The sequence below is a fragment of the Marmota monax genome, unplaced genomic scaffold (genome assembly GCF_021218885.2).
Source record: "Marmota monax isolate L192 unplaced genomic scaffold, Marmota_monax_Labrador192_F-V1.1 WCK01_AAM20220418_F8-fsc00009, whole genome shotgun sequence".
In the NCBI taxonomy this organism is placed as follows: domain Eukaryota; kingdom Metazoa; phylum Chordata; class Mammalia; order Rodentia; family Sciuridae; genus Marmota; species Marmota monax.
In genome coordinates, this window is record NW_026694710.1 from 9,212,985 (window position 1) to 9,232,878 (window position 19,894).

Genomic DNA, 19,894 nt, shown 5'->3' on the forward strand with positions numbered 1-19,894 from the left:
CATTATCACATTTCTCAGGTTGTATTTGTTTCTACAAATGTTTGCTTCAGTTTTGGCTAATATTTTTCCTTATGAATAGAAATTAGTTCATTTTGGTGATTCTTGTACCAGAGATAAAGAGCCTAATGAATAAGATTTTATTAGGATTTTAGTAATTCTTTCAAGAATTTTTTGCACATTGCAGTTACAATTACTACTTGATAATTATTATTTTATAATAATAAAAATTGTTAGCTTGATTTTACTGAAGAATTACTATATATTTGCAAGTGCTTTACCATGATGAAAAAATAGCTTTCTGATGTGAAACTATTCTTGTTTGTGTGTGTGTGTGAGGGTTGCTTTGTAGCTTTTATTAACTCCACAGTGAAATCCTATGCTCCTGAAACTTAAGAACCATATTTCTATTTAATTAACATACATACTATTATACATGAAAACTACCAATAAACACTGAGGCAAGCAGGGTGTAGTGGTGCACACCTGTAATCCCAGTAGCTCGGGAGGCTGAGGCAGGAGGATTTCAAGTTCAAAGCCAGCCTCAGCAACTTATCGAGGCCCTGAGCAACTCAGTGAGATCCTGTCTCAAAATAAAAAATAAAAAGGGCTGCAGAAGTAGCTCAGTGGTTAAGCCCCCTGCGTTTAATCTCTGGTTCCCCCTGCCCCACAAGAAAACAAAAACAAAAAACAAAACTGGGGCAAAATAAGGAGATTTTTAAGAAGATAAGGTTGTTGTCAAAGAAGCATATCATTAATTCCCTGAATTAGAATTTACTTGGTTCTTTGTTTTCTAATACTTGTGTTACTTTTATTTTTATTATTTATTTAATTTTTTTTCTTTTTAGATACACTTGACAGTAGAATGTATTTTAATATATTATACATACATGGAGTATAACTTATTCTAATTAGGATCTCATTCTTGTGGTTGTACATGATATGGAGTTTCACTGGTTGTGTATTCCTTTATGAACATAGGAAAGTTATATCTGATTCATTCTACTCTTTCTTATTCCCCTCCCCTCTTCCCTTCACTCCCCTTTGTCTAATCCAATGAATTTGTACCTGTCCCCGACTGCTTATTTTGTGTTAGTATCCACATATCAGAGAGAACATTTGGTATTTGATTTTTTGGGACTGGCTTATTTTACTTAGTATGATAGTCTCCAATTCCATCCATTTACTCACAAATGCCATAAAGTCTTTTATATGGATGTGTAATATTCCATTGTATATATGTGCCACATTTTCTTTATCCATTCATCTGTTGCAAGGCACCTATGAATCTATTCTTGTTAAGAGAGAATAATACTCACGGTTGAGCCCCAATTTCACGTAGATGATAAAAGAGTTGAGGGAGATATGTTTGAAGAAGGGTCTCAAACAGCAAACAGAGTGACACAATACCCTGGATATAATTATGAATCATAAGAGAAACGGGTTAGTATTTAAAAATTAACTATGCCAACTCATTACTCAAAATGGAAAACAGGACACTATGAACAGAAATAGTCTTTATATTGTTGAAAGGTCAAAAACAGGGAATGCACTAATGGATCTCTAACAGTGTATTTAAAGATATATTTTATCTCTCTTTGTGTACTCATAGATATGCTAAGAACTCTCCTTTTAACAACAGCCTCCCTACTAACCTCCTATGTAATACTCGGAGAGCCCAAGGTAACATCACTTTACAGACAACCTGCTACTTTGTAAGCTACATATTATTATGAACATCCAACAAAATTATTATTATTTCTTTTTTTTTCTGAATTCATTCCAGTTTCCAAGTATTTTCCTGGTGCTATGACCACATCCTTCACTCTCTCCACATGTCTCTCTCTTTCCAGCCTCACCCTCTCAGGAAAATATTTGCTGTTCTTTTCACTCCTTCTTTGAAAAGACTGAGTGCTGACTGCTTGAAATTTGCATCAGGAAGTTATCAAACAAGAATGTTTGATTACTTAGTATAAAGTTTTTTTTAACTAAAATCTACTTTTTGTAAAGAGCATTATTTGTAAAGTACAAGAAGTAACTAAGCAGATGGTTTTTCAAGTGTGTTTATTATTTGACAACTCTGAATAAAACCTTTTTGTGCAGCTTAGCATTCCTTGGGGTTGATCTTGGTAAAGAAGTTTTAATCCTCTTTTTGAATTTCTGAAGAAATAAGTTGACATGGCTCCAAATAGTTCAGTGTGGCTGCAAGCCAGAAAAGAAGACGGCCTGTCTTTATTCCACTGAATAAACAAAGGGTAGGGCAGGGCTGACCTAATCAATTAGCTGAAAAGGGACACCTCAGGGCCAGCATACAGAGAGAAGGGATATACAGAGCTGCTCAGGGTCAGGCTTCATGCTCTGCATAGGGAGAACACCATGGAATGAATTGGAGGGTCAGTTTTTTCTTTTTCTTTCTCTTTCTTTCTTTCTTTCTTTCTCTTTCTTTCTTAACTCTGAAGCATTACATGACATAGAATATGAGGTTAAAAAATCTGATTCTAACAAAAAACTATTAGAGAACAGACTTATTGATATTAATTATTAACATTTCTGATTATTCTATATTAACCATTAATGTAAGGTAATAACTAAATCAATTCTCCAAGAAGAAGCCCAAGATAATTGGTGGTGCTTTGTTTATCTGTGACTCTGTTACTTGACAAGTTTCACTAGCAATGCAGGAGAACAAACTGTATATAAGAAATGTGCAATAGGGATATAGTCTTAAAATGGGAGCAAGGGGACAAAGAGCAGTTATTTGATTAGCAGCAGTAACACAATCGTCTCTGTGGAGAAACATGGTAGCCTTGACACATATTCCAATTGAATACTTCTAGAGAGGCAGTCAAGTTAATCACAGGTAGGGCAAACTGGATTCAAAGCTGGGGAAAAGCATAACAGAATGAAATAAACACTGCCTTTACTCAGGTTTATAGGAAGGGGGGAAAGATAGCAGAAAGGAGCAGAAAATAAAACAGATAAAAATATGCAACTCCTGGTAAGCTTTTCCTTGACCCTCATAGTGAGGTCAAAGGTGCTTTACAATGAATAAATACAAAGAAAACATCTATCTACCACAGTAATTGATAAGTAGTCTAATAAGAAACTGAAAAACAAGACACAAATAAATGTTTGATTTTCATTAAAAAAGAAGAGATGATGATAACTATAATTATAACAATGAAAGCAGCAGCCATTTACTTACTGAATACCTGCAATGAGCCAAGTCTTAACTACCCTCCGTGCTTTGTAGACTGCTCTACAGCACCACGGATGATATAGTACTAACCTCATTTCACAGATGAGCAAATCAGCAAAGAAGGTGGGCATCCTTGTCAAGGATAGTAACGCAGATATTCTATGTTTATTCTTTGAATATATAAAGATTAAATTAAATGTAGTTGAGAAGAAACTTTTTCCTATTACCAAAAATATTTAAATATGATTTTCTTCTCTTTTGTTTATTCTACAGAAATATGTTCTTTGAAATCACAAACTTTATAATTTGGCTTTATAATTTGAGTAGGAGGCTTTTCTTAAAGGAAAGAACAGATTGGAGTATGATAAGAATCAAACTTTTTATGAACTTACAGAAGGATGAGAAGAGATGGAATGGAGTCTGAAGAAAAAACGTACATACATCTCACGGAATATCTGATACAATTTGTAAGGTTCATGATATAGAAAACAAAGTGGTGCAACTGAAAGAAAAAAAATTAATTGATAATACTTCCAAACTACTAAAAATTTTAAAATAAGCCCATGAAATATGAAACAATATGAAAATTTTATAATAATCATATTCATTTATAAACAAGTTTAAAATATTATCTAGATTTTTCATTTTGGCACAGGTGAAAGTGGAGTCATTAAATTATAAACTATTATCCCATTTTAACAGTAGGCTGAGAATGACAGAACAGAATTATATAAGGATACTAAAAATTAAAAGTAATATTCAAGAACTGCATAAAGTCCAGTCCTTTTTTTTTTTTCTTTTACAGTATTGGGGATTGAACCCAGGTGTGCTCCACCACTGAGTTACATCCCCAGGACCTTCTATTTTGAGACAGGGTCTTCGTCCATTGCCTCCACTGTCCTAGAATTTACAACAGCACATTGGCAACTCCTTTTTTTTTTTTTTTAAAGTAACAAGAAAGTGACAATTAGACAACTCATTTTTACTTTGTCCCACAAAAGACTTAAGCAACTTTTCAAAGCTTTTAATTTTGAGTCAGGCAAGTTAAAATATGACTATCTTTTAGAATCAAGGACTTCAATTAACACAATTTGAAAATAAAGATTATGAGTAATATTTTGACACTATTGATCTATATTAGCATATCTCTATGTAGAGCAAGACACTTTTCATTGACTTACAACAATGCTCTGCCAGAGAACTTATTTCTCTAGTGAACACTGAAGTACATTTTCTTCTGCACCTAATTCTTGGCAATTACACACAGGTGGATCAAGTCAACCAGATATCCCACAGCAGGAAAGTGCTACTCTGGGAGACTGACCTGACCACAGGACTATTCTATGCTGACAAACATTGTCACACTTGCCTTCTTTTCAAGCTTCATGAATTTTATGTAGCACAAACACATTTATTATGTAGAGAGACAAAACTACATTACTTATATATTAATTTTGATAAAAATGTCTTTCTTTTAGGGTTATTTAAATGATATAAATTCAACAAATTAGAAGTTCTGAGACTTTATAATGTGCAGGTACACCCCAGAAGGCAGTGGGCATTAAGTAAGCCAGGATATCAGGGAGCTGATTTAGATCTCTTCTTTTTGACAAAATGAAAGGAAAAATGGTAGACTGTTTTAAATGTCTGTAAGTATAAAAATTCAATTATCTGAGATAAAGAGCAATACATACAGTATTAATGATTAATAAGTCACTGAAAACTATCATTGCCAAAAAAAATTTTACATTTTCTGAAGGGCGAGAGAGAAACATTTTGAGATAGTTAAATAAATATAAAAATGACTATATACATACACATAGAAAAACATGTAATATATATTTTGTAGAGAGACATATAAAGTTTAAGAAGACAGGCATGTCTTACCATTAAAAAACTAACTTTAAAAACTTATCAAAATAAGTGGACACTTATTGAAGTTGCCCAAATAAGGGTATTCCACACATTTTAAAAGAATAATTCATGTTCTAATTGCAATAACAATCTAAGAGAAAGCAATGTGGCACAAATACATGGCATTAATATAAATTCAAAGTGAAAGTTTAGAATTTATTTTCATTTTAAAAATGATGCATATTTTATAGCTATTTATACATAAATTGATACATAAAAATCTATAAGCTGAATCTGAAGATTTTATGAGTTTAGAAATTTTTAGTGACCATTTCCAATGAAGGAATGAAGAAAAAACTTTAAAAAAATCACATTTCTAAAATACATTTATGATACAAAAAATAAAATTAATTATTAATCATGATAACACAATTGTTTATGCTGAATTTCCTTATATAGCTATGAAATAGAAAAACTTTAATCTATTATATATAATATGTAAAAAATCTTCTACATGATTTAATTTTTTTAATCTCAAGCATTTTTCCTTATTTGGCTCTTACATAAAAATAAATTTAGCTTATTAGTTTATTCAACAAATTAAATACTGTATTGTAGGAATTTATTTATGAAATAATAATATATATATATATATATATATATATGTATATATATATACACTAGTCTATATATATACTAGTCTATATAAATGGGAGAACAGAAGGCAATTTATTTTTTTATTTTTATTTTTTATTGTTGGCTGTTCAAAACATTACATAGTTCTTGATATATCATATTTCACACTTTGATTCAAGTGGGTTATGAGCTCCCATTTTTACCGCATATACAGATTGCAGAATTACATCAGTTACACATCCATTGATTTACATATTGCCATACTAGTGTCTGTTGTGTTCTGCTGCCAGAAGGCAATTTAAATTAGAGAAAAGTTTTGAATAAATTTTTGAAAATTTAAGTAGCATAACTAAAAAGTAAAACAAAAAACAGAAACTAAAAGCAAAGTGGTGAAGTATTAACTTGAGTTTCTTAGGGATGATCTATGATTATTCTAGATACTCATTTTAAATGACTAGATGCTATTTAGTATCTGTAGTTGCTTAAAACAATTTTCTAAAATGGTGCACATAAACCTACACAAACATTTTGCACCATCTATTTCCTTAGCTCATGTTTTCTCCTTAGCCTATTTAAATGACCATGAAAGTGAAAAGTCAGATCCTAACTCCAAGGATTAAAACAAAACAAAACAAAAAAACACATTCTTTTTGTGGTACTGGAGGCTCATTCCCATTCCTTTTAAAATTTTATTTTAATACAGGGTCTCTTGAAGTTGCCCAGATTGGCATCGAACTTGGGATCCTCTTCCCTTAGCATCTTGCATAGCTGGTATTACAGACCTGGGCCACCAAGCCTGGCTTAGTTTTTGTTTTTTGTTTGTTTGTTTTAATTTTGTGGTTCTGGGTCTTGAACACAGGGCCTGTGCACACTAGCAAGTGTTCTACCACTGAGCTATATCCTTAGCCCTCCATGATATATTTTGAGCACTGACAATTGCTAGAAAATTTAAACTTATGCAGCATCAAGTATTGTCAAATCACTCAAGTACGCCTAAAAACTATTTACTTGGAAAATCCCTGCAGTTAGAATTATTAAAAAAGGATAAAAGGCGAATATTTGTTATTATTAGAGGTAAAAAAAGTTGTACTCTCAAGCTTTGTAGCTTTTCTATTTTAGATTTTTCATATTTATAAAAAATATGTGGGAAGGATACTATGTTATAAAATTTTGTTCAGTATTCTTTTCATTGTAAGTTGTTAAAAAGTTTTATGTCATTCACCTTGACTGTCTGATGGAAACATGAAGGTGCTTTTATAAAAAGAAAAGTGCTAATTTATTGCTGATTCTTTTTACAAAGGTAAAACATTTAAGTACTTCTGTTTATTCTAAAGGGAAGGGATAGAGATAAAGGGGACAATAACAAGTTTATGTGTGATACATGAACATATTAAAATCAAATGATTTTAGTGTAGAGCATCCCTTCTTTTCCTACTCTTTGTTAAGCTTCTTGCATTTCTCACTCAGTGCAAGTGGGGCCCATGAGGCACTCAATGTTCTCACTCCTGCACATGCCTTTTCCAGAGGATGACCAAATGCTCCAATGTCATTGTTGCTGTGCACACCAGTAATCTGGAGAAATCATGAGCTCAAATTCAGTATTGTTCCTCCCTTCAGATTCTTTCTGACCTATTCTTCTTCTTCTTCTTCTTTTTTTTTTTAAGACTCATATAAGAATTAGTTCAGGAATTTAAGCAAACTGATTTTATACCTATTAGAATTAACAATGTGTGTCTCTGTTTCACTGGGTTAGAATCAGATGGTAAACCTCAGAAAAAAAAAACTTAAGAGTATTCTATTTCTAATCTATGCAACAATCATCAACTAAACAATTACAATGACCTATTATTTTTGATTTTTAAAAATTGGACAGATAAACAAATACTAAATTCAATGTTTAGAAATGCTCATAATAATTTGTTAAGTGTGTGATGATATAATATACAGTGTTATCTTTATTTTTTCATTTTAAAAATGATGCATATTTTATAGCTATTTATACATAAATTTCCAACAATGAATATTTTAAAGCCCAACTTACCATACATGGAAAATCCATGAAAAGGGATGACACCTAAAAAGTTTAAAAAAGTATTTCTTTTCAATAAGTAGTATAACTCTGTTTATTAGATAAACTTTAAAGAATTAAAACCACAAATAGAATTAGGGGTTTAGACTAGAAATAAGGTTTTCAAGGCTCTTCTTGAAAAACATTACAGAAAACACCATGAATATTTAGGGAATTTACTACAAATTATATATGGGAGATGGTTTAGAAGAAATATTGGCAGGAAAATAGTACAAATTCAGTATAATCTTTGGCAAGAATTACAAGTAAAGTACACATCCTTTTCAGAGAAATACTCAAAGAGTAACTCAGTGTGCTAAACATCTTGTCATATTACAAGTGAAAAATCAGAATCTGTACAGACTAGGTTCAAAACAGTATTTCTGTAACATACATCACTATACATCTAACACTGCAGTAAATCAGTTGCAAACAGTACAGAAGAAAGATGAGTTTACTTTTTTGAAAAATGGTATAGAATTGTTTTATTCATTTGACACATTTAGAGACAAAGACTTGGTGTTGGCAGGTCATCTAGAGTAAGTTCTAAGAAATGATAGTTCAGTCTCAGTTGAAAACATGTCCAGCAATAGGGGATGCATTAACTCCCAATGCCATGAGTATAATTTTGCACCGGTTAATCTGGGGAGAATTATTTCTCATGCCAAGTCAAACTCTGGCTTCCGGTAATGCCTATTTCTTATTCCTAGTTCTGACCACAAAGGTCACACAGACCAAGTCTAATTTATCTTCTAAAGTAGATGAAACTTTCAGAAACATTTGCTCTCTCTCTAGCCCCATCACCGTAGAAGCTTTTAGCTCTAAGACTTCATGAGTTTCTTTAATTACTCCTCAGATGAAGTGGTCTTAAATAGCTTCCTATCTAATTTTCTCTGGGCAAGCCATAGTTAATCATAGACCTTAACGGGAATGCCTAAAACCTCTTGGCATTTTTCTTCCTACATACCCCACAGCTAAGACAGTACATTTGGGAAGTGGTTTCTGGACCTAAGTAAAGGATTACATTCTTATCTCTGCTAAATTTTTCTTTGGCGAACCATTCTAATTGGAGATAATTCTGGATTCTCATGACTGTTATCTAATGTGTTCCTATTCTTCCTGATTTCACATTACTGGAAAATTTGATACATGCACTATCTATGTCCTCATCTAAGACAATATAAAAATGCTGACTAAGACAGGGTGAGAACTATAATTGTTACCAGAAACCTCCTGCCATGTTGATATCAGTTCACTAATCAGCACCATACTGCAATTAATGAAGAGCATGACTGGACATCAGCCAAACTTGGTTGGCTTCATCTGACTGTCACTTAAGAGCTCTGTGTGCCTTTGGGTAAGTTTTTCTAAGCTTCAGCTCCCTTATTTGCAAATCAGAGATAACTAGAACCTACTTAGGATGATTAATGAGATAATGACCATTGCTTAGTCATTAATAAATAGCTTAGGCCTGTAATAAATGTTAATTGTTGGTATTAACACTCATACAGTAGTTCACTTTTCTTTGTTTCTAGAAATATTTAAATTAAAAAATAACATAAGAGAAATCTAATTTTTTTTTTCTTAACTAGTATGCCAGGCCAGCTTCAGAAGTTTGTTTACATCACAACCAAAAATTCTTGGGACCTAACTTTTCCCATCTCCCCTCAGTTTTATAGCACACTGCACAGATTTATATTGTCTAACTTTGGCTGAATCCTGTGGTGCTTATCAATTGTCTTATTGATCTCTATTTGATTTGCCAACATATTCTTTTAGAACTTTCCCACTTTGCAAGCAGACCTTACTTTTTCTGTATGAGAAGGCTGTCACTGACATGAATTCTTTTGGTCTGCTCTTTATATTTCATTTTTTCTCACTTTTATTCTCAGAGCAAGACACATCCCTTTTCATTTTCAGAGCTATTATCTTTACCTGTGCTTTGAATCCTGTTTCCTTGACTTTAACAACTGTTGGTAAGCTAAGGTCACTGAGCAGCTTGTTTATGTATGGTCTGTGAGTTAAGAATGACTTATACATTTTTTAAAGGATTATTTATAAAACAAAGAATAATATGGAACAGAGACTGTGGCCAGCAAGATTTAAAAGACTTACCATTTGGCAGGTTGTTAAAAACATTTGCCAATACCTGCTTTGGAATCCTGCTCCATCAATTATTCCCAACTCCTTCTCTATGCATTGTTCAACAAATATGTATTGAACACTATTCTAACTAAGTACTGGAGCTGACATTTTATTATGGAAAGGAAAGTCATCATAAAATAAGTGAGTACATGCCAGATAGTTTTAAATGCTACAAAGAAAAATAATGGAGGAAAGAGAGACGATGAGAGGTCCAAGCTAGGGAGGAGAAGAGCAGGCCTCACTGTAAAAGAGCACTGAAGACTGGGAGGTGAGACTCACTAGATAAGGGGTGACCTGGAAGCCCTGGGCTTCTTGTGATGATTGTCATAGACAGGGATGTTTATAGAACATATCTAATCTTGAGATGGACAATGGTGGGGTCTGTCTTTAGAAATGGATGGGTAAGTTCTATCAAAATATTTATCTCTCTCTTCTCATATATCACTGCAAAATTTCATCCAAGAATATTATAAATATCTTCACATTATGATCATACTCATCATCAAACGTCCATTTTCTTCCCAGACCCTTTTTGTCAAACAAATGTATAATCTCTCTTCTTCCTTTGAAGCCAACTTAATTTTTTAAAAAAGAAAACTAGTTCTATTCACTCCCTATACTTCCTCATATACCAGGAAATGCTTTCAAACAATTTTCCATCTCTGTGGTCCTAACTTCTTATTTATTGCTAAATGTAGAGGTCTCCTTTCCTTGAGCATTGTATTTAATGGCCTCACAGGAACTGAAAGTTCCTTCTCAAACTTAACCATACCATAGCACTGGTGACATTACGCAAATCAGGCTCTTTATCACTGAGAAACTTCTGTTCGTTTTTTTTGTTTTTGACTAATTATCTCTCCTGTCCATTCTTTAAGCATAGCTACCTTCCATCAGACTTACTTTCATTCCCTTTCTGTCAGTATTCTCATCATTAACATATAATCCAAATTTTAAAAGCCCAGTATTCTGAGCCTCCTTCCAGAGACCCTATTTCTATAAATGACTTGCCACCTCCCTCGTTTTTCAGGGGAGAAAACTTTGAGGCATTTCTACTCTGGACTCATCCCTTAGCCCTGTCACCAAAATGTCATATGCCCCCTTTTGGTTCTTGGGTGCTTAACTCTAATGTCAGCAGCTTTATTCTTCCTCCGTACCCCATAAACGCACCTCTAACTCTCCTAAATTGATTGTTACCCTTCCTGTCTCTGTGTGCAGGACAAGGACTATAGACAATATTCTCCACTTCCAGCCCTGTCCCTGATTCACCCCTTCAAGATTTTCAACATATTCCTCCTAGAAACATCTCTCTGACTCTTTCCCTCCTAGAAAGTCTCCTGCTCCTCACTGCAGGCAATGAGTTCAGGAGCACTTGTGTTTCAGCTGACTGGCCTGGCTGAGGTACCGCCCTGGTGTGCTCAAGATGCTGTGCAATTCTGGCTCGGCTACTTTGTGCTGGAGACATGTGGGTAAGTTTCTTAACCCATTTTCTCATCTCAAACTGCTCTTAGACAAAGGAAGTTAGGACTGGGCCAAGGGTCCTGCTCTGGCCCTCCTCTAGCTCTTCCTATCTCCGAGTCCATATCTTCCCTTATAGAGCACATCCCAGGCCCAGAAATTCCCAGGCCTTTTTTGGTAGAGTTACCCTACTGATGGGTGTATACTCCAGGACACAGAGGTGACAAAAGGGTGGCTGTTTGTGGAAGCATGAAACCTGTACAAGATGAAAAGGGGGTGGGACACTATGGGCTAGGAACAGCTGATGAGTCTGAGAATTCTGAATTTGAACCTGGCCTTCCAGGTTGTTATGAAGGTATATGTATTAAGGCAAGAAAATGTAGTAGACTAACAGTTTATTAATCTGACTATAGCTTTTAAATACTTAGACATGATAGGTTGGCCTTTATTTATTTATTTTTTAATGTTTATTTTTCAATTGTAGTTGGACACAATACCTTTATTTTACTTATTTTTATGTGGTGCTGAGGATCGAACCCAGGGCCTCACACATGCTAGGCGAATGCTCTACTGCAGAGCCACAACCCCAGCCCCTGGCCTTTATGATACAAAGTCAGTACTTAACATGTTAGTTTCCTGCCCTTATCTTACTGCCCTATAATCAGTTTTTATTTTTCTCTTTACCAACAGAATAAATCCTTTGAGCACAGGAAATATTTCTCACTTATCTCTATCCCCAGAGGTAAACAGTGCTCAGAAATATAACAGGTACTCATTAAATGCTTGCAGAATGAATATATGAAGCCCTAGAGCATCTACCTCTACCATTCTCAGCCATTTATTTCCTTACCTACTTAAAGGTCCTATAATCAATCAGGTTCTGATGAAATCTTTTCTATCATCCTGTAAGAACCTCCTGATTGGTATTCTTTCCTCCAAACCCTTAGCTCCCAAAGCAACTTTTGAAATGGTTCAAATTACCTTATGAAAATATTGATGAACCATGAAAAAGACCTCTATGTCCATTATTTACTTCTGATTATTCATCTATCAATCAAATATTCACTGAGTTCCTACTCATTAAATTAGCCAATATATAAAAATCTACTCTTCAGCCTCTGGAGATATTAAAATGAACATGTCATTGTCCCTCTATTTATGGAATTCACATTATGGCCCTGTAGTATTGGCAAAATGACTACAGGGTGCAATTCAAAACCTTTGACCTGGCCTAAACACTTACAATCGTGTCCTGAAACCTGAGATGCACCTACTTTCCCTTTGCCATTCCCTCCAGATTCCATACCCGGTGTGTTATAGCCACACTAGATGATTTGTCATCACCAGACCTCATCATGCACTTTTTGTACTTTGGTAGCTTTGAGCTTGATAATTCTAGATACTATCCATTCTATCAGAACCTTACCAAGGAGTTATAACCCCAAAGAAACATTTTCTGATCTCATAATCATAATTACATGTTCATCTTTTGGGTTTTCTGCCACTTTGTTCATAATTCCAACACTACTATTTCACCATATTTTGTTATAATTAGCTGGTTAGCAGATTGTTCAGATGTTGGAAATGTGTTTTATTTATCTGTATACATCTTGTAGTGCTATACACATACTGATGATGAATATATGTTTTCTAAATGAATGAATGGGGAATAGGTAAATAATTATGAACAGAGAAGCAAGAAAAGTACTGTCTTTAATCAGAAGATTAGAACCCCACTGTGGGTTTAACACAAACCAGCTGGGTGACCTTAGGAACCAAACCCCAGAGCTTCAATTATCTGTCTGATGCGCAAGACTGTCTCTGAAGCATAAACTAACTAAAATTCACGCGAGTTATGTCTAAAATAAATCCAAAAAAATTGTGAGACTTGAAAAAAATTGTACATATAAAGATCTTCCAATGGGAAGATTATTTTTTCACCAATTTTAAGGTACTCTGTTCTTTAGAAACTGAAAATTAAAACCAGATTAGAATAACACTGAAGGCCAGTATGCTTTTCTAATGACATCACAAGCATCAATCCCGGATTTGGGGGCACCTAGGAAGAGAACTCAAATGTCATCTTTCTTCTTCAAGTCTCTTTAGCTCTTTATGTCTTTGATTGAGTCTTTTTTCTCCCTGTGAACAACCATCATTTCTGAACTTCTGCATTTGCTATTTCAGTTTATCTTCTTTACTAGTTATAGATTGAGCACATAATCAAAATTGAGTTCTTTATATATAAACCAATCAATACAGATACTTCTCAAAACAAGAAATACAAATGGTCAACAAATATATAAAAATATTCAACATCCTTAGCAAGCAGAGAGATGCAAATCAAAATTACAATGATATTTCATCTCACTCCAATTAGAATGGCAATCACCAAGAATACAAACAACAAATCCTAGTGAGGATGTAGGGAAAATTGTATACTTATACACTTATATATTGTTGGTAAGTCTGCAAATTGGTACAACCACTTTAGAAAGTGGTAAGGAGACTCTTCAAAAGACTAGGAATGAAACCACCACATAACCCAATTATCCCATTCCTCGTCTTCCAGAAGAACTATAATCAGCATATTATAGTGGCAATACTGATGTTTATATCAGCACAACTCACAATATTTAAGTTATGGAACCAGCCTAGATGTCTGCTGGCAAATGAATGGATAAAGACAATGTGGCGCATGCACACAAAAAACATACACAATGGAGTTTTATTCAGTCATAAAGAATGAAAGCATATCATTTGCTGGTAAATGGATGGAACTGGAGGACATCATGCTAAATGAAATGTCAGATTCACAAGGCCAAGCAAGGATTGAATGTTCTCTCTCATGCGTGGAAGCTAGAGAGAGAGAAAATAAAAGAAATTACAAAATACAAAGGGTTTTCATGAAAACAGAAGGAAGACCAATGGAGCAAAGGAAGGAGATCAAGAGGGAGAGAGAGAGTTATGGGGAAGTACTGGGAAATGAAATCTACCAAATTATACTTGAATGAACATACTACATTGAATTTTGCTTATATACATAATTATAATGAAGTAACTAAAATAATAAAAATAATAAAAGGGGGATTAGTAGAGTAGAACAAGTGGATCAGGGTGAGGGAGGAAGGGAGAGAAAGGAAAGGCACTCAGGAAAGAGACTGATCAAATTATGAGCATGTATGAACATTACATAATAAATCCTACTGTATGTATAAAGCACCAATTAAACAATATTACTCATGGTTAATCATTCTTTTACTACCTTTCCCCCAAGTTCTGGAATCCATAGTTGCTCTATAAGCAACTAGGTTAAAAGCTATTTGAAGTTAAGACCCACATATCATTCTGTGTATTATCTTCAGCATCCAACATAGTATCTTCTACAAATGAGATACTCAGCTCAATATATATTGTTAGTAATGGGAATTTGAGCATTTATAAGTATTATAGAGAATTACAAATAAAATATTAAAATATAAAATTCATTTATGAATACATAAGATACAGAAAAGGAAGGAGGCTCCAATAACTCAGTGTTGAAAGGCTAAATGATCAATGCTGTCACACAGACATGAGTTTTAATTTTTTTGATTTTGGGAAATTACCAATTCTCTCTCAATTCCTATTTTTATTTCTGAAAATGGAGATAAACAAGAGTGACTTCACTGAGTTGCAATGAAACACATATAAATTAATGTATTTAAAATGTACCAGTATGATGTTTAGTGTACCACAAATGCTCATTAACCCCTAGCTATTTTATGCTCTCAGAATGGAGAGTACCACATTTAATTATGAATTTAAACCTAAGAAACCTATTTCTCTTTTTGTCTGAATTAGATAAGAGTGCACTTTAGCTTAGCCAAGATTAACCAGGGCATATGGCTCCAAAAAAGCCTACATCGTCTACTTTGTTGAAGAGGAACAAAATCAAATTCTGGCAAACAAAAGCAAGAGGCCTAAGAAGCAGTGAGGAATCCATTAACACCCTAGGGCACATACCACCTAGGACGTTTCTTTGATCTAAGAGGTTATCATGTTCTTGGCCAGTTTTTTCAAAGTCCTTTCCCTTGCCTCTCATCACTTCAGCTTCTCAAAGGTCAAGTTTCATTCACCTGGCTATCATCCAAGAGTACACCCAACAGGCATCAGCATGCTGGGAACAATTCTTGTATCTGGCCTTAAAGTTTTAGGAGCATGCTATGAGTAATTGTTTTAAGATCGTTGTCTTCCCTTATGCATATGAAGAAGGTCTAACATATGAACTGGTATTATATTCAATATACATAAGAAGATGATTTAGTGGGGCTTGACAAAGCTCAGAATGGTAAACATTGTCAACAAAAATAAATCTTGAAGTAGATGAGATAAAAATAGCAAATATGACTCAGAAAATACCCCAAATATTAATATGCTTTGCACTTACTAAATATTTTCCTTTCCTTTCCTCACTGATTTTATAACTCACATCTGATACACTTCAACTTCATCCCAGCTGAAAGCAAACTATTACACTCTTTCATTTGGGATTACTTAGGACAGTTTATTTAATTCATTTGTTGAAATGATCATTTCCTCCGTTTATTCTCATTCCATATATAACCAACAGGTCTGTAAAATTAAAAATGAAAATAATGGATAGTTTTCTAGCTATTTCCATTGCCTTTCTGAATTAAAATTCCCAGGTTATAACTGTTACTTTATTTCAATAGTTACAATTTTATAAAACATCAGAATAGGACCATATTTAAATACCAATTTAAAAGTCATATTTGAAATAAAATTTTAATGAGGTCTTCAATTTATATCTAAATTTATACTTCAAATGGATTTTGGATTATGAGATATTTTCAAGTTAGTTAATTAACGTAGTACACTGCTACTTATCAAAGACATTTAAGATTCATTATTTCTTCTAAGATCCTTTCCCAATCTTTGTTCTGGGGGGGTTATCCTGTGTGCTGTAGGATGTTTAACAGCATCCACCCCACCTCCTACCCATTGTGACAAGTCTTCAGATATTCCCTTGTGTGGTGTGTGTGTGTGTGTGTGTGTGTGTGTGTGTATAGGGGTAACGGCCCCTAACTGACAAATCACTGTTCTAGAGTGCTGAAACTTCCCTAACTAGTGTTCTCTAGCAATTACTTGTTTTTCCTACCTTGCAGGAAACAAATGGTATTAGCAAATTATGATTTTTTAAAAAATCATTTAACTCTCAGGCAGACTTATCTGTTATTTTTCCTATAAGTTTAAGAAAATTCTAATCATTTCTGTTTGAATTCTTCTGTATTCTGTGTTCATTCCTGCATTCATTCCCTCAATTCATTTGCCCACTCAGTGTTAGCTGAGAACAGACTTTAGGCCATGCATAATTCTAAATGCTGGCTATGTTGCTTATGAAAATTAAAGTCTTTGTTCTCTTGAAGCTTACATTCAAGGGACACTTTTTTTTCTACATACTAGTCAGGATGATCTTTTTAAAAGTATTAATGAGGAATCAGAGGAGAGCCATCACTAGAAGAGTGGAATAGGGAACTCCTAAACTCTGACCCTCCACCAAAGCAATGGTTAAGCTAGCAAGAATATTAAAATCAACTTTTTAAAACTTTGGAATCTAGTAAAAAAAAAAAAAACTTACAACAACCAAGGGAATGCTTAATGAAAAAATAAATTTAGTAAGATAGTATTTTAGCATTTTAATTTACCTGCCTTCTATCCCCTGCACTCCAGCTTGGCAGCATTCATAAAACAGCATACCACATTCCAAGTGTAACTTGCTGGTGCAGGAGGGAACAATACAGATCTTGTATCAAAAATTTGTGTTTGTGTGTTTTGACCTGTTTAGAAGCTACCTGAGGAACTGTCTCAGATTTGCCTTTGTTTCACCTGCCTAATATCAGAGCTTTCTTAGTATACAAGTGGCTTGCCAGGCATCATTTGTCAAGAGTGTAAACACAAAGGCAAACACTAGATTTTCTCTCACCCTCAATACCCCTGGTTATAAGGAATAAGAGACGGGGCAAGTACTAGACAGACTAAAAAGCAATGGAATGCAGAGGATGGGGAAGGAGAGAATAAGTAAAAGCTCCTGGGGGGATCTAGAAAAGCCCTGAGATGCCCTTAGGCTTTCACCTCCTTCTGACTTTCAGGCCCTGTGCAAGGAAGAAGTGAAGGCTAAGGTACAGTTGTAAATGGCCTGGGTAAGCCTTGAAGAAGTGATCCATTCCAAGATGATGTTCAAAGTCTGAGAGAATGTGTTTATTTTGATATTTTGGTTGTAGATGTTTAAGGAATCTCTGTCAAATCACTAGCTGACAATTAAACTAATGGAGCAGAGACTTCAGTGGGCATACAAGACAATCTTTTTATACAAATAGTTGAAAAAAGTCATTAAATAAACAACTATAAAAATAAAATAATAATGAATTCTGGGGTGGAGAGAGAATCTGACGTCCAGAGTTATTACATTATAACAGTCAAGACAGCCCATTTTCAAATTGAGACCATAAAGGAAAGGGACCAGGGGGTGGAAGAAGAGGGGGAGGGAAAATGCTGGGGAGTAATATTGTCCAAATTATATTGTTATGTTATGTACATATGTGAATATGCAATAATAAATCCCATCATTATGTACAACTATAATGCACCAATAAAGATGTGGAAAGAAAAAAATAGAAACAGCCATATATTAAAAAAGTAGCCAATTTTCAATAATGAAACAAATTAGTAGACATAAAAAGAAACAAGAAATTATAGATTATCCCCAATGGGGTGGGGAAAAGAAACTAACAGACATTGTCCTTTAAATCAACTGTCTTCTTATCTGACCTGTCTTTTTAGCCTGGTCCCTGTCTATTTCTCCTACATTACTTGTATCTGCTCATTATCATTCACTGGCCATCTTGGTGCTCTTCAAACCATTAGCTTGTTCCTACCTTTGACCCTCAGACACACTCTTCTTCTGCTTCTCTGTAGGGCTCACTCTGTACCTGCTGGTCTTTGTTCTATTCCATCTCCTCAGAGGTGCCTTTCCTGTCTACCTTATCTAAAATAGCCACGCTCTCCCTAACTTCCTATAATTTCCATTTTTCTTTCATTGTTTACTTATCACTGTCTAAAATTATTCTCCCCCTACCCTCATATGTCTCCTTTACTAGCATGTAAGCTCCTTAGCAGCAAGTACTTTATTTGTGTCTGCTGTGGATCACTTACTTACAGTCATGAGCCACAAGAGGGCTGAATATTTATCAAATGAATAAAGACTATTCATACATATTGAATAACTGGTACAACATGTACAACAACAAACATGAAAAGCTTTAAAATTTCTGTGAGATCTCTCAGAAATGTTCCTTACCAGTTGTTTAATGAATTTATTAGAGAAAGAGTCATTTGAATCCTCAAATGAAGTGAGAAATGCCTGATGCACTATGGCCTGTCCTTTCAATCCTAAAGAAGGTAATCTCAAGTGTGGGTGTGGTGTTGGTGGTACAAAAATCTCTGCCCACTCTAACCACACATCTTGTCAAGGACTGAGTATGCCAGAGAGCTACAAACAAACCCGTGTTTCCCTGTGGAGACTAAGAAAGACAGGCTGGTTTGCATGGTGGTAGTGGTAGAGGTGTCCTTGGGATTTCACAGTAATATTATCATTGGCAGGGGTTAGAAAACAAACTGGGTAAAAATGTTGCTTAGTATTGCCTAAGGTAAAGAAAAAAGGGACAGTAGACTGTCTTTGTCTTTTCTTGTTCTGCAACTTAAGAATCATTGCCTAGAGAAAGGAGTCCTTAATTCTGGTAGCTTCTAAAACAACCCAAGAGAAGAAAATATTGTATAGAATTAAATTTATGAATAGATGCCAAATTATCTTTGGATTAAACTTTTTATTCTGGATGAAAATCTTTCTAAAACCTATCATATGCATCATTCACTTTTTCAATATATTAACCACTTTTCTTTCTTCCAAGAGAGACTATAATAAACTCAGTATTTTCTCAGGGATTAAGGTAATTGTGATAAGAATATTGTTTCTGAAGACAGACAAAATCTGGCTTTGCCACTCATCAGGTGAGCAGGTTCATATTCCAGGCCTGTTTTTTATTTGTAAATAGGGATATAAGTACCTGCCTCATGGGGCTAGTGTAGAAATCAAATGAGTTTAGCATGTAATATATTTAACACACTGCCTGGTATATAGTACTGCTAGAAAAATGTTAGCTGCTACTGCTAGAAAAACACAGATTCTCTCTCTTTATTTATATATATATATATATATATATATATATATATACACACACACACACACACACACACACATATATGTATATATAAATACACACACATATATGTGTGTTGTAGCATATATATACATATGTATATATATGCTATAACTTGTAACCTAGTGATACCTTTTCAAAGGGTATAAGATTATTGGTTTAACATAAGATAGTTCCAGGCTGCTTTACTGGAGTGCTTTCAAATACTGTTTTATAGTTTTAATATTTTCTTTTATGAGGTCTCTAATTTCACTTCTCACTGTT

The 19,894-nt window shown here is 34.2% G+C and overlaps 1 protein-coding gene across 3 annotated transcripts in view; it reads right to left on the bottom strand.

Annotated features, from left to right (window-relative positions):
• Positions 1-19,894, bottom strand: part of Tbc1d19 (TBC1 domain family member 19) — a 129,631-nt gene that overhangs the window by 11,288 nt on the left and 98,449 nt on the right. For 2 of the 3 annotated variants that reach the window (XM_046423790.2, XM_046423792.2), the window contains 3 exons: positions 7,728-7,760; positions 3,589-3,698; positions 1,317-1,408 (listed from right to left, as the gene is read on the bottom strand). In XM_046423790.2, coding sequence (XP_046279746.1) covers positions 1,317-1,408; positions 3,589-3,698; positions 7,728-7,760 — 235 coding nt within the window. The remainder of the gene's footprint in view (positions 1-1,316; positions 1,409-3,588; positions 3,699-7,727; positions 7,761-19,894) is intronic. The other variant, XM_046423791.2, reaches the window with a different exon arrangement.